Source organism: Hipposideros armiger, unplaced genomic scaffold (genome assembly GCF_001890085.2).
Source record: "Hipposideros armiger isolate ML-2016 unplaced genomic scaffold, ASM189008v1 scaffold_472, whole genome shotgun sequence".
Lineage (NCBI taxonomy): Eukaryota > Metazoa > Chordata > Mammalia > Chiroptera > Hipposideridae > Hipposideros > Hipposideros armiger.
In genome coordinates, this window is record NW_017731822.1 from 68,744 (window position 1) to 81,368 (window position 12,625).

The following is a 12,625-nucleotide window of genomic DNA, read 5'->3' on the forward strand; positions in this document are numbered from 1 at the left end:
GCTGGTTAAAAAGATCATTTATCTGGGAGTCAAATTCTCCACCCTCTATTCTCAGCCCTCTTGCTAATTAGCTAAGGATTATAATAAATTTGGGGGCAAGAGGTGCCCCCAGAAACTGCTAAGTGAAATTTTCAACCACATTGTTTAATTTGCAAAAAAAAAAAAGGTATTTATTGCAAAGGATACCTTTTTTTTTCTATTAAATTGGCAACGATTTAAAAGTATTTTCAGTGCCACATATTTTCTGAGGGAGAGTAGAGCAAAGGTCTCTACAGAACATAATTAGTCAAGTACCTAAAAAGATCCATTGTCCTCCTGCCCACTGATTCTAGGAATCTGTGCTGAGCAAATCATCAGGAAAGTGGACAAAAATATTAGGGCAAGGATGATTATTTTATTTTTACCACTGATGGCTAAAAACTGGAAATATGTTCAACCAAAGTAGAAAACCAAAGCCTAAAAGCTAAACTATGGACCATCCATTTTGATAGACTTAGTGACCATACATGGATCGTATTTCAAATAATAGTAACATGGGCAAATATTTTTACTAAGTTAAAAAAAGTTAGAGCACTAAACTTCAAATGTTATGTGATCTCAGTTATATCCATAGAAAGACAATAAAATGTCAATAATTATCTTTAGGTTGTGAGGCTGGGTGACTTTTTCTTTCCTTCTACTTTTCAGAAATGTCTTCATTCTCTTCAAACAATACCAATAATACAAGAAGTTTTAACTTACGTAAGAAAAATATTTCTAATACAATCAACTCACAGAGGGATACTGTACAAACTTCCTAGCATCCTCTGTCTCTAACCTTTTACTTCCTCATAATTCCCCTGCATAACAATAGCATCCCCTCAGTCAACTCTTTTTATGCCTAATGTTCTCCCATCCAAGGATCTGCAGCAGCTCCCACATACCAGTTCCAAATTGGAAAGTCTATGTATTTCAGTGAGGGATTTTTAACATCCTCTCCCAGATGAGTTTGTTTCCTGAACAACCTTCTCTTCACACTACTCTCTATGGCTAGGTTTAAGTTTTTTTCTTACTTTGTAATTTTCTCAGTAGCTAGTATAACTTAGGCACCTGGTTAGCACTTTTTAAACAATCCAAACGTAAACTTGAGAGCAAAAATATTTCCCCTACATTTTGGAATCTGAGGGAGAACTTGGGGTCCAGGAAGAATTCCGAGGCAATCAAGTACAGTGTGGAAGGCAGGATTATGGAAGATCATCGAACAATAAAGTGTCCAGACAGATGGCCGCTGTCCACAGCCATGAAGGCGAATGAGAAGCTGGATTGGGTCTCAGAATAAGCAGGAAAAGCAATGTAAGATGACTGAGGGAAGAAAAAGCGAGGTAGCCGGGCCGGATTATCACACGGGCAAAAGCAGCAGTGGGGTCCCACAGGGCTGTTAAACATGCAGTACCCACTCATTAAAGAAGTCTGAGGAATCTAACTCTCAGGACATGTTTAATGACAAAGAAACAGATGAACACTGTGGGATGGTATCAACACAGCCTGTTCCAGACCCAGAAGAATGAACTAAGTGACACTTAGGATCGCTTCCAGGTCAAAGGTTCTAAGAAAAACAAGATTCATAAACTTCCCCTCTGACTAAATTAACCTCCCACTGGTGGAGTGCAGTGTTAGAGAAGTCAGCAGGATCCTGCCAGTCTAGCTAGGTTCACGTGGTACAGGTTTAACTGGTCTAACTACTGCAAGTTTCAGTGACTGCTGCGTCAGCATTTGGGCTCCAGAGTTAAGGTGAACATACTGGATTTCTGTATTCTAATCAGCAGAGCCTTCCTTACAAGAAACCTGAGCAATGAGTATTAAGATGAGCAGGCTTTTTGCTACACGAAGTTAGTCAGATGGAAAAATCAAGAGCCATATGAATTCACTCATAGGAGGGATATAAAGCAGAAAGCAACAAACGAAGAAACAAGACAGACAAACATGCAAAAACTCATAGACACAGACAACAGAAGGTTGGTTACCTGAGGGAAAGGTTGTGGGGTGAGAATGAAGATGGTAAAATGTATGGTGACGGAGAGAGACTAAACTTTGGGTGGAGAGCACACAATGCAATATACAGATGATGCATAGAATTGTACCCTTGAAATCTATATAATCTTATTAACCAATGTAATCTCAATAATTTAGTAAGTGTTTAAAGACTGAAGTATATTTAATATCAAACTGAAAAAAAAGATGAGTGTGTTTTGAAAGATTAATACTCACTGTAAATAGTGTCATGTATTTCCTCTTTCCCTCCCTAAATCTAACACACACACACCTTCATATTTTGGTTGTAAAATAAATGTAACTAATACACCAAAAACGGTCCCTCCCCACTGTCTCCCATGTACATTTTTTCAGGTGTAATCTATTTTTCCTATTTTATGAATTCTTGCTGCTGTCATGATTCATTTGTGCATTTTTAGTAAAATCAGAAACCTTCCCCCTCCCAACCCCAGGTCACTCTCTTCCCCACTCTGGGGCTCCCACATAAGCTGAACTCACTACACTAACAGATTCTTGCCTCAAAGGTGAAAACATGTTCTTCTGACAAATCAGCTTGAGGAAATCTCTGATTATATAATTGTAATACTTAAAGTCCTCCAACTAATATTTGGGAAACCTAGTGGGTCAAAAATACCAAGCCAGATTTAACTCTCGAAAATTATATTGAGTAAAAGCTACTATCCGTTTTAAAAGTTAACACCAAGATTATATGTCCTCTTCCTCTTCCATACCCAAAACCCCAGAATTTGAAAAAGATACATTTTGTATAAACAATTTCTTTTATTTGTATTGATCGAGGTAAAATTAAGAAAATATATTTTGAGATTCTATCTTTAGCACTAGACAGAGGTTTTCCACATATAAAAACCTTGAAACACAAGAAGTCCTATTTTACAAATGAGAAAACTGACGTTCAAAATAACCAAATGCTTTGCTGTAGTTTCAAAGCTATGACGGTGCAGGAATTTATACTCAGATCTCTTCCCACCAGTTGGAGAAATAATTCCAAAGAAGATGATGATGATGATGATGATGATGATGATGATGATGATGATGATGATAAATAAGCTATTCTGAGGAAAAATTACATGGCAAAAGAGGAATAAAAAATCCTCATGACCAAAAAAAACAAAAAAAACTTTTAAATGGTTGTTAGTATTGATTTTCCGTGTTCTAAAAAATACATTAACTGGTCAAATAAACAAAATACAGTAAAACAAACAAACAAACAAAACTCTCTGAATTCTTCCAATAAGAAATTCTGTGTAGGCAAGTTTTCTGGAGGGCTGATTCTTAAATTTTTGTAAGTGCTTACATTTTAAATTTTTATTGAAAAATCCCTTGGGAACGTGTTGAACACATCCCTTTCTTTACTTAGACCATTAAACATCTTTTAACACTTGGGGCTGGAGGAGGGTCAACGTGAATGTCAGTGGTTGGCCATCAGTGACACAAAAACACATGGGGCTCAGGGGGGAAGAGTGTTCCTGCCACACCCCACACCTGCCAGTCCTTCATCTGGCTGTCTTGTACTTTGTCCTTATTTTTAGGATTGCTTTGCTCCCTCCCTTGGAGTCAATCATCACTTCTAGTTTACATCTACTCTCTATCCGTTCTATTTGCAGGTTCGACTATGACTTGCTGTTAACTGTTTACTCCTAGAACTGCTACTAACAAAGCTACCATTCTCTGAGGACCTGCTGTATGCTAGGCACTTGCTCACCGCAGTCCATTCCATCTTTTTAATGCTCAGTGAATTAGGTATTATACCCATTTTACAGGTGAGGAAACTGGGGCCCAAGTAGTCTGTCAAGTGTTCACACCAAGTAGATGGTGGAGGCAGGATTTACAGTGGACCGCTGCTCCTACTCTAAGGTGACCTGTCACCTCAGTCCTTCTCTGTAGGTGCTGACAGTAGTTGCCTGCTTGTTAGAATTACAATGAGGCAGAATAAAGAGGCACTGACCCAAGGTTCCCTGATCACTACAATTTGTGTGTATTAAGAACTTGTATTTTTGGACACCGAGTTTGCCAATTGTGTTGGGTCAAAGGAGAAAACAAAAGGAAACCTCTTATAAAATATAAATGTCTCTATAGAGGGTGCAAAAAAATGTATACACATTTTAAGAAAGGAAAACTGTATTAAAATTGTAACACTCAATATATACAGATAACAAAAGATGAATACAAGTCACGTTTGACTTCTGCAATTACAAGAGGTGCTCAAAGTGGTTACCATCAGCATCCAAACACTTCTGTTTATGGCGAACTACTGCTTGAGCAACGTTGACCAGTGTCCACTTGTATATACTTTTTGATATACACCCTTGACATAAATGTTGTTCTTATTAGCTAGACAGGGAGAGGATTAATAATAATAAGATATTTAGAAGCAAGCAAACAGAGGGAGTACAGCTGAGGCTACAAATGGGAATTAGGACTCACTGTTTGGCTAATGACCCCTGACCTCCCCAAGCAAAAGGTGTCCTCTCTCTACATCAGACCTGGGCTTATGCAGGTAAGCCCAGAGAGGGCGGGCAAAGAAACAGTTTTCATGAGAATACTCAATACAATGTTTTGACAATTTTATTGGAAAACAAGTACAGTCCTTGATCCATGAGCCATGCTGTACATGACTTGGTGTTTTACTATATAAAAATATTTGGTATCTGCTGCAGATTTATACAAATGCGTTTGTAAAAAGGCCTTCATTACTAACCAGTACAAATATAATTTATCAAAAATGTCATTAAAAATTGGCTCAATACTTTTTCTTTTATTGCAAATAAAAGAAAGAGAGTCAGGAGAATGAAAACGTGAATTCTGCTAAGCCAGTTTTAAGAACTGGAAACAAAAACACCTTAGTGCACGTGCAAACTTTTCTTAAACACTCAGGATGAAAAAAAAAAAAAAAAAAAAGAAATTTCATCAGAAAATCAGTAAAATCTAATTAATGAGTAAGTCCTGAAATGAAGAGCTTAAAAGAGGTTTGGGGATAGGGGTGGGGAGGGAACAGAAACAACAAAACAAAGGAAGTTCCCAGGCAGGAGACTAGGTGTGGTTCCTTCCTCTGGGACCCTCGGCCTGCATGTCCCTTGATTCTTGTCCCTCCCTGAACTCCAGATGCAATGCCACTGGTCATTCCTGACCGTTTTCCCCTCTCCTTATTCTCTGGCCAGTGTTGCTGCTCATTCTCAGTTTCAAAATGGGCTTTCTTGGCACTATACGTGCAAATATATTTTACAAATGAAAGACGAAAAATGCTCAGCAACATTTAAAGCATGTGATCAGCCTTTTGGGGACACGACAGTGCCCCACCCCCGAGGCTTCTGGCTGCAGTCTGTATGCCCTGCCAGATGAAAATAAGGCACGTTCTTTAAAAACAGCAGCTCCAGGGCCATCCGAGTGGCTCAGTTGGTTAAAAGCTTGCTCGAGCTCTGAGCAACGGTGGTTCGATTCCCAGCCCAAGAACAGGAAGGGATGAGACAATATAAATTGGTAACTACAACATGGCCTCAGGGATAGAAAAGACAGTCTGGGGAATATAATCAATAATGTTGTAAATATGTTTTAGGGGGCCAGATGGACTCATGTCTTGTTAGGGAGACCACTTCATAGCCGGTGTAGAGGACTGACAGCCACACTGTACGTCTGAAGCTGATGTTGAATAATATTGTATGTCAAGTATAATTTTATATACATATAGTCATGGGATGTGGAGTAGAGTGTGGGAATGGAGTCAATGGAACTGTAATAGATAAGCATGATATCGGGGGTGGAAGGGCAGTGGATGGGGGAGGAGGTTGTCACTTTGTGAGGGGTGAAAAGGATAACTATTACATTGTTTTCTACACTTGAAACTAATAATAATAAAAAAACGAAAATAAAAAAATAAATAAAAACAGCAGCTCCAAAACAGCCCTATTACTCAACGAGGTCAGATCAAATCCAAGAGAAAACAGGTGGAAAGCGAGGAATCAAGGCATTAAACTCTGTTTCTGTCTAGTTCTGACTACTTTTGGGGGAAAAAAATTTTAAAGTTTGTGTTCACCTATAATATTAAATATTAGAAAAACAGAAGGCCTGCCTATGTTCCTAGGACTTTTAAAATTGTGCTCCGGCCCTTCAGTAAATGGCACAGAAACGTGACTTTGTGGTTTTCTGGGGTTTTTCTCTAATTATCCTGAGGACTACTATCAAGTTTTTAAAAATATTTTTTCGATACCAAAAACACCAATTTGCCTTCATGTTTAATTAACTAAGAAACATTTACCTTTAGGGAAAGAATATATGAAAGCAAAAAAGATTTTTCATAAAAATCTAAACATAATTTTTGTAAATCCCAATAGTCGAAAGACTGGAATTTGGTTTGTGAAATAGAAGCATTCCTAGACTCAGCCCCCATCCTAGAAAACTCTCATCTCTTCTCACAAAAGCGCCAGGGTAGGGGTGAAAGGGACATTTATGGACCGGAGATCAAATCTTCAGAGAACGCTGTCCTAGAGGCCAGGAGGGGACGTGCAAGGCCCAGGGTCCCATAAGTACTGAACGTAATTGTTTCACAACAGGTCACTTACTCGCTATAAAATCAGCACAAACATTAAATAGGCAATCCATGGGCATTTTCAAACAATAAAGGGCTGCACAAATCTATGTCCTATGTGCAAATTACTTGTGAAGGCACTGGGACAAGCAAGAGACTCCCACTCACAACCTGTCCAGCAGAGGGCAAGGCTTCTGGCTGGAGACGGAACAACCGTCTCATACCGTGACGGCCAGCAGTCAGTACTACAGGACTGAGAGGAGACAGCCAGCATCTCCTGGAGGAATGTCTTTTGAGGAAATAGAGTTAGAGTACATTTTGAAATTCAGTAAAATTCTGGTCAGCTGGGGAAAATTCGAGAAGGCCTTGAAGTCAAAGACAGAGATGGAGGAGCGCTGGGGGCAAGTTTGAAGGCACAGGAGGCTGACCTGGGAATTCACACAGCAGAACAGAGAGGGGACGGCTGTGTGTGTGGACAGATTAGGGGTTGGGGGCGGCACTGAAGTGCTAGTGGGAGAACGTGGCTTCAGGTCCTGAACCAGGAGACCCCGTGCAGGCGTTTTAGCAAGAGCAGGATGAGAAGAGAGCAGCATTTCATGAAGGACTGTAATCTGCGGGCTGTGTGCGTGACAGAGCAGAGGGAGGAAGTGACTTCGACGTTGTCCTTTCAGAGAAGTGAGTCAAATGAAACGCAGAAGAGTAAGGTAGACGGAATGGTCATTCCAGGGGGAACGCATTAGAAGGGGATCAATTTTCTGCTACTCTCGCTCTTCAAATTCTCTTTCCTCCAGCGGAAAGCTAAGGTTATTTCAAAAGCTTAGAATCCTGGAGAATCCCTTTGCTCATTGAAATGATAGTTTTAAAGGTCTCTAAAATGAAATTCAGTCTTAGGAAACTGACTGCTGGCAGTTGATGCATATGGAAAATGCAAAGTGAGTGGAAAGTTCTTCAAGAATATTTCTACTTTCCTCTCAGAAGTATCAATAGTCTCGAGACTCTTCCCTGGCCACTCCAGGGACAGTGACCCTGCCATCCCCAGACTGGGCCACCTCACCCTTGAGCTGTGAATGGCTTCATAAAACCGTCTCTAGATGATATGAGTATGCATTTCCTGCATGTTCTTTCCTCTTGTTTGCTCTCCCTGTGCCTTTTCTCAGCAGTTCAAACATTCACACAGGGCATTTGCTGCCTTTTGAAAGGCCTTCCCAAGCCCTCCGCTCTGAATTGCCCTGGCCTGCTATTGTCGCCACGTCCTGCTTCCTTAACAATCCAATTCCAGGTGACCACGGGGATCAGGGACTATACCGGTGCATTTTGTGACTGTACAAGTCAGTGGAGGCACAGGCCAGCCTGCGATGCTGTAAGTCACTTAGGGAACTCTTGGCCAAGCTCCTCCCTGCTACCCGACAGACACGTGGACCTCCCTCTGCAGCGTCTCCTTAGAGTCTGGCCTGGGGTCCAGGAACAGCAGCCGGTCCTTGGAGGAAGGTGGCTGCTGCGGAACTGGCATGTGGTACCTGACGTTTCTCCAGAACTTTGTCTTGGCAGAGTGCAATCTCTCCTCTGTAAAATCCCCTGACCAGTGTATGGCCCCATGTTTCTGCTTAATGAACTTAATGGATTCTGGCATTTTCTCGTAGTCTTGAATTTTCTCCAGTTCCAGCAGGATAACTTTAATTCCGTCCTGAATGAGAGCATTGTACATCACTATTTGCTCTTCAGAAGAGCTCCCCAGCCAGCTGAACCCCGATGATTCTTGGACCAAAATGACAATCAGCCTTCTGCTCTTCTTTATGTTCTCGTTAGTGACCTTAACAAAGTCTGGAAAACACAAAGCATGGCATAGTAATTACAATCCCAGTTTGCAATCATCTCCAGAACCAAAACCCCACAAGGCTCCTCCCACCCCATGTCTCCGAATGCTTTTATTCCCCTTGCTTTACTTAAGATGAAAGGACTTTCCCATTTTATAGATCAACTCAAAATAAAAATTGACTCATAAAAGCTGAATATTTCATTTAGGACTGAGAACACTTTTGGTAGAAATTTAAAAAAACTTCTTGCTTAACCGTATGAGCTATACCACTCCTATTTTATTGTATTGGTTGTAAACCAATTTTTGGATCTAGCTAGTTGTTAAATTTTCCAAAATGAAATAAAACTAAGTTAATTGTTGCTTCAACAAAATAGGAGAAAAGTAAACACTCTGCACTAAATAATGTAAAAATAATCACAATATTTTCACTGTGTGAATTCCCTATTGCATAGAACCACTGAGGAGGTTCTTGAAATTGTCAAATATGTGTACCTACGCCACAGTCTTCTAGAAAGACGAAACCCAACTTAACCCAATTAATTTAGTCATTAAATTCATTTTAAAACAAGAGTTGCCCTATTACGCTCATACCTTCCCCAACATAGTCATCCCTTCCATAAATGAAGAGCTTATAGCCACACTGGTTTTCTAAGACTTCAGGCAAGGCTTTAAACACAAAAAAATCCGAGTTAGAGGTGGACCCTTCCCCAAGGGTCTTTGGATATAGTATGTACGCATCATAGGTCTTTCCATCTGACGCTAAAGGAAAAACATAATGTATTTAGAACCAAAAGGAAAAATGGATTTGGTAAAGATGACATCACAAACATGCATTTCAGAATGAATTATTAATTTTTTTGTACGATAGGATGAATGAACCAGCAATACCAAACGTATAATACCTTTGTAAAGAGCTCAACTCTGACAAGTTTCTGTGTATAGTGTTTTGCTACAAAGTTGCTCTTATATTATTTGATGGCCACCTCACTTGCAGAGTTCTGTACCTCTCTGTATGGGAACTATCTCCTCGTTCTTAACTTTTTCCCCAGATGTCCCAGCCCTGAATCCTACCAGTCTCCCTTTTATATATTGTTGCAGTATTAGGGTTTTTGCAAGGTTGAAACAAAAGAGAGGGTGCTTCCCTGATGCATGAAAATTGAGTCTCTTCTTTCACTTGAAGGCAAATCTTGGGTGATATATGTCCTACTCAGCACAGAGCAGGTTCTCAACAATGGCTTCTGAACAACTGATTGTATAAATATAGACTCTAAATGCCTGTTTATCCCACCATTGTGAACACTAATGCAGTAGGATGAAAAACAATTGTTTTCAGTCTATTCAGTTATGAAACTATAAGCATCTATAAAAATAACTATGATTCTTATATATGTCACATTTAGTATTACAATTTAAGTAAAAACTCTCTTTTTATCTTCTATATCTCTTAACTATGCCCTCTCTCCAACAAGAAAACATTGCATAGAACACAAGAATGTACCTTTTTTGGGGAGAAAATCATAGCAAGAATCCCTGTACCAAAGTACTATGTCAACTTTGAAGATCTTATAGATGAAAACAGAGCTCGTGATTACTACTGTTAGCATGACAAATACACCAATCAAGTACTTCTGGAAATTGGGGACTAGAAAAGAGGGAAAAATTATTAGAGCCAAATAATTAAAATTTTTTACATAGCAAATTAAACATTATCATCCCAGAGAAACCATGTTTCTCTGCAGTCCCAAATCCCAGACAGTATTATTAACCCATTCATTACCACTTAATAATGGATACTCATGCAAAGCCTTCTAGAACGGATGCTATTGAAAATTAATGCACATTGTATTAAATTTCCCCCTAACTAGGATAATATACATTCACATAGGAAAATACCACAGACCCTGGGATAGAGCACTCCAGAGTAAAACAAGTCAAAGTCAATCAAAAGCCTACAAAAGTTCCTGGAGGTAGGCCGGCTGAGTTGGTTAAGAGCTCGCTCAAGAGTTTGAGCTCTGAGTAACAGCGGTTCGATGCCCGGCCCGAGCTGAGCTGCTGCTGAGCTGCCAACAGGTGGCAGGATGGCTCAGCTAAAAAAAAAAAGTTCCTGGAGGTAGAAAAGTCAAGTAAGGAAAGGAAAAGAGGATTAGAGATGCCACACAGAATGTTTCATACTTCCACAGTTCTCATGAATTATTCATCCAATGATTACAGAGCAGGAGGGCAGAGAAGTAAGGTAAAAGGGAGGGGAGGGGAAGGGATGGAGAAGGAGAAGAAAAAAGAATGAAGAAGAAAGTAACTTCTAAATGTCAGGGGCCATGTAGGCATCCAGAAAAGGGAATCTAAAAACTCTCTTATTTTACTTTTTCAACTTAGGTCTTTGATCCATCTGCAACTGATATGGGTATGAAGTATTATAGAAAACAAACAGACCCTTTTCCACACCAATATCCAATTGGCCCAATTGATAGTTTACATTGACAGTCTTCATTACTGGTGCTTCATACATGATCATGATATCTGTAGTGTCAATCTTCCAGATTTGTTGTTTTTATTCAAGACCATCTTGACTATTCTTGGCCCTTTACGTTTCCATATGACTTTTAGAATAAACCTGCCCACAACAACACACCCACACTTGCATGAATAGTGCTGAGATTTTTATTGTAATTGTTTTGAATCTATAGATTCACTTGGAAAGAACTGACATCTTTATAATATTGAGTCATTCAATCTATGAACATTGTATATCCCTCCATTAAGTTAGGTCTTCTCCAATTTATCTCAATAATTTTTTTTTAGTTTGTATTAATGAGGTCTGGAACAGCTCTTGCTAGGTTTATTCAGGTGTCTTTGATCATTTCTGATGCTAATGTAAATATTATCTTTCAAAATTTAACTTCTATTTGTTATTGGTATTTATATACATATAAATACTGCACACATATCTATAGATGAGTGATCTTGCTCAATTCATTTACTAATTCTAATAGTTTGTCTGTAGGTTCTTATAGAATGTCTTCCATGTACACATTCATAAATACCCTATTTTAATTCAACTACAAATAATCTTAAAATATGTCCTAAATACTTTCAATACTGAATTTGATTATACAACTCATGAAAATATTCATTAGGTGTCTACGATGACCAGACTTAATAGCTACAAGCTCTGGAAATGGAATAATTAGTAAGATAAATGGTCTGAACCATCACAGAATTTACAGTCAAGTAAAGAAAACTAAGAATGATAATTATTGTGACGGGGACATATGGTGCTATGGACGTACATAACAGAGGCCCTAACCTGGTCTGTTTGGGCAGAGAGCTGGGATAAGGGCAGGCAGCAGGACACAAAAACTTCCTAGAAGGAGGACTAGTTCAGCCCAGAAGTGAATGAGAAATAGAAGTTACCAAGGTTAAGAGGAATCCAAGAGCATTCTGGGAAAAATAACATTGCAAACCTCAAGGTCATGGAATCTTACCATGGCAAAGCAAAATTACATTTCCAATAAACAGTTTTGTTGTTTACCTGGATGTACTAATTCGATATATGCTGCATTTATACCATTTGTATTCTTGGCTATACAGGTAAATGGGTATAAATAAAATATACTTTTCACTTCTGAAATGTTAAGCGTTGCGATGATTGTATTCATTTTTTTGGATGGATGATTTCCCACTCTATTCAAAAGAGAGAGTAAATAAAGTTATTTAAGTAAATTGCATTACCTACAAATAAGACACAGATGCAGGGTTTATCTCTATTTGTCACATAAACTGCAGCAGAAATAATCACCAGTCCTAAGCACAGGTGTAACAAAGGCTGTTAGCAACAACAATCTGAGATGTTACAGCCCTAAGTCCACCTTAAGTGCACTGTCAGGAAAAGACTCAGTAGCAGAGAAATCAAATTAAAATTACCAGCTTCCAAGAGGGAAAATGTGGACATATGCATTCTGGTCTCCATGGGGCGCAGAGAAGAATATATGACACAGAGTAGACTGGGCAAATGACAAAGGGCTTGAAGGTGATAGTAAGGGGTCAGGAGTATGTCCCTAGACAGGTAGGTAAATGAAAGGGAGCCATTAGAGACTTGAGCAGTAGAGTGCATGAGTCTTGGCGCCATTTAATGAGTCTTTTTTAGGCTACTTTAAAAATGAAATAACAAGAAGCATAATTCAGGAGAATTGCTTCATTGAAATGTTGCAACACATGGGCCGGCCGAGTGGCGTGCT

General features: G+C 39.2%; 1 protein-coding gene across 8 annotated transcripts in view; it reads right to left on the reverse strand.

Annotated features, from left to right (window-relative positions):
* Window positions 1–5,862: 5,862 nt before the first annotated feature.
* The window catches only part of IL1R1 (interleukin 1 receptor type 1), a 90,673-nt gene continuing 83,910 nt past the window's right edge, over window positions 5,863–12,625 (reverse strand). For all 8 annotated transcript variants that reach the window (XM_019666520.1, XM_019666521.1, XM_019666516.1 and 5 more), the window contains 4 exons: window positions 11,920–12,071; window positions 9,889–10,032; window positions 8,982–9,149; window positions 5,863–8,395 (listed from right to left, as the gene is read on the reverse strand). In XM_019666520.1, the coding sequence (XP_019522065.1) occupies window positions 7,974–8,395; window positions 8,982–9,149; window positions 9,889–10,032; window positions 11,920–12,071 (886 nt within the window). In that variant the 3' untranslated portion in view covers window positions 5,863–7,973. The remainder of the gene's footprint in view (window positions 8,396–8,981; window positions 9,150–9,888; window positions 10,033–11,919; window positions 12,072–12,625) is intronic.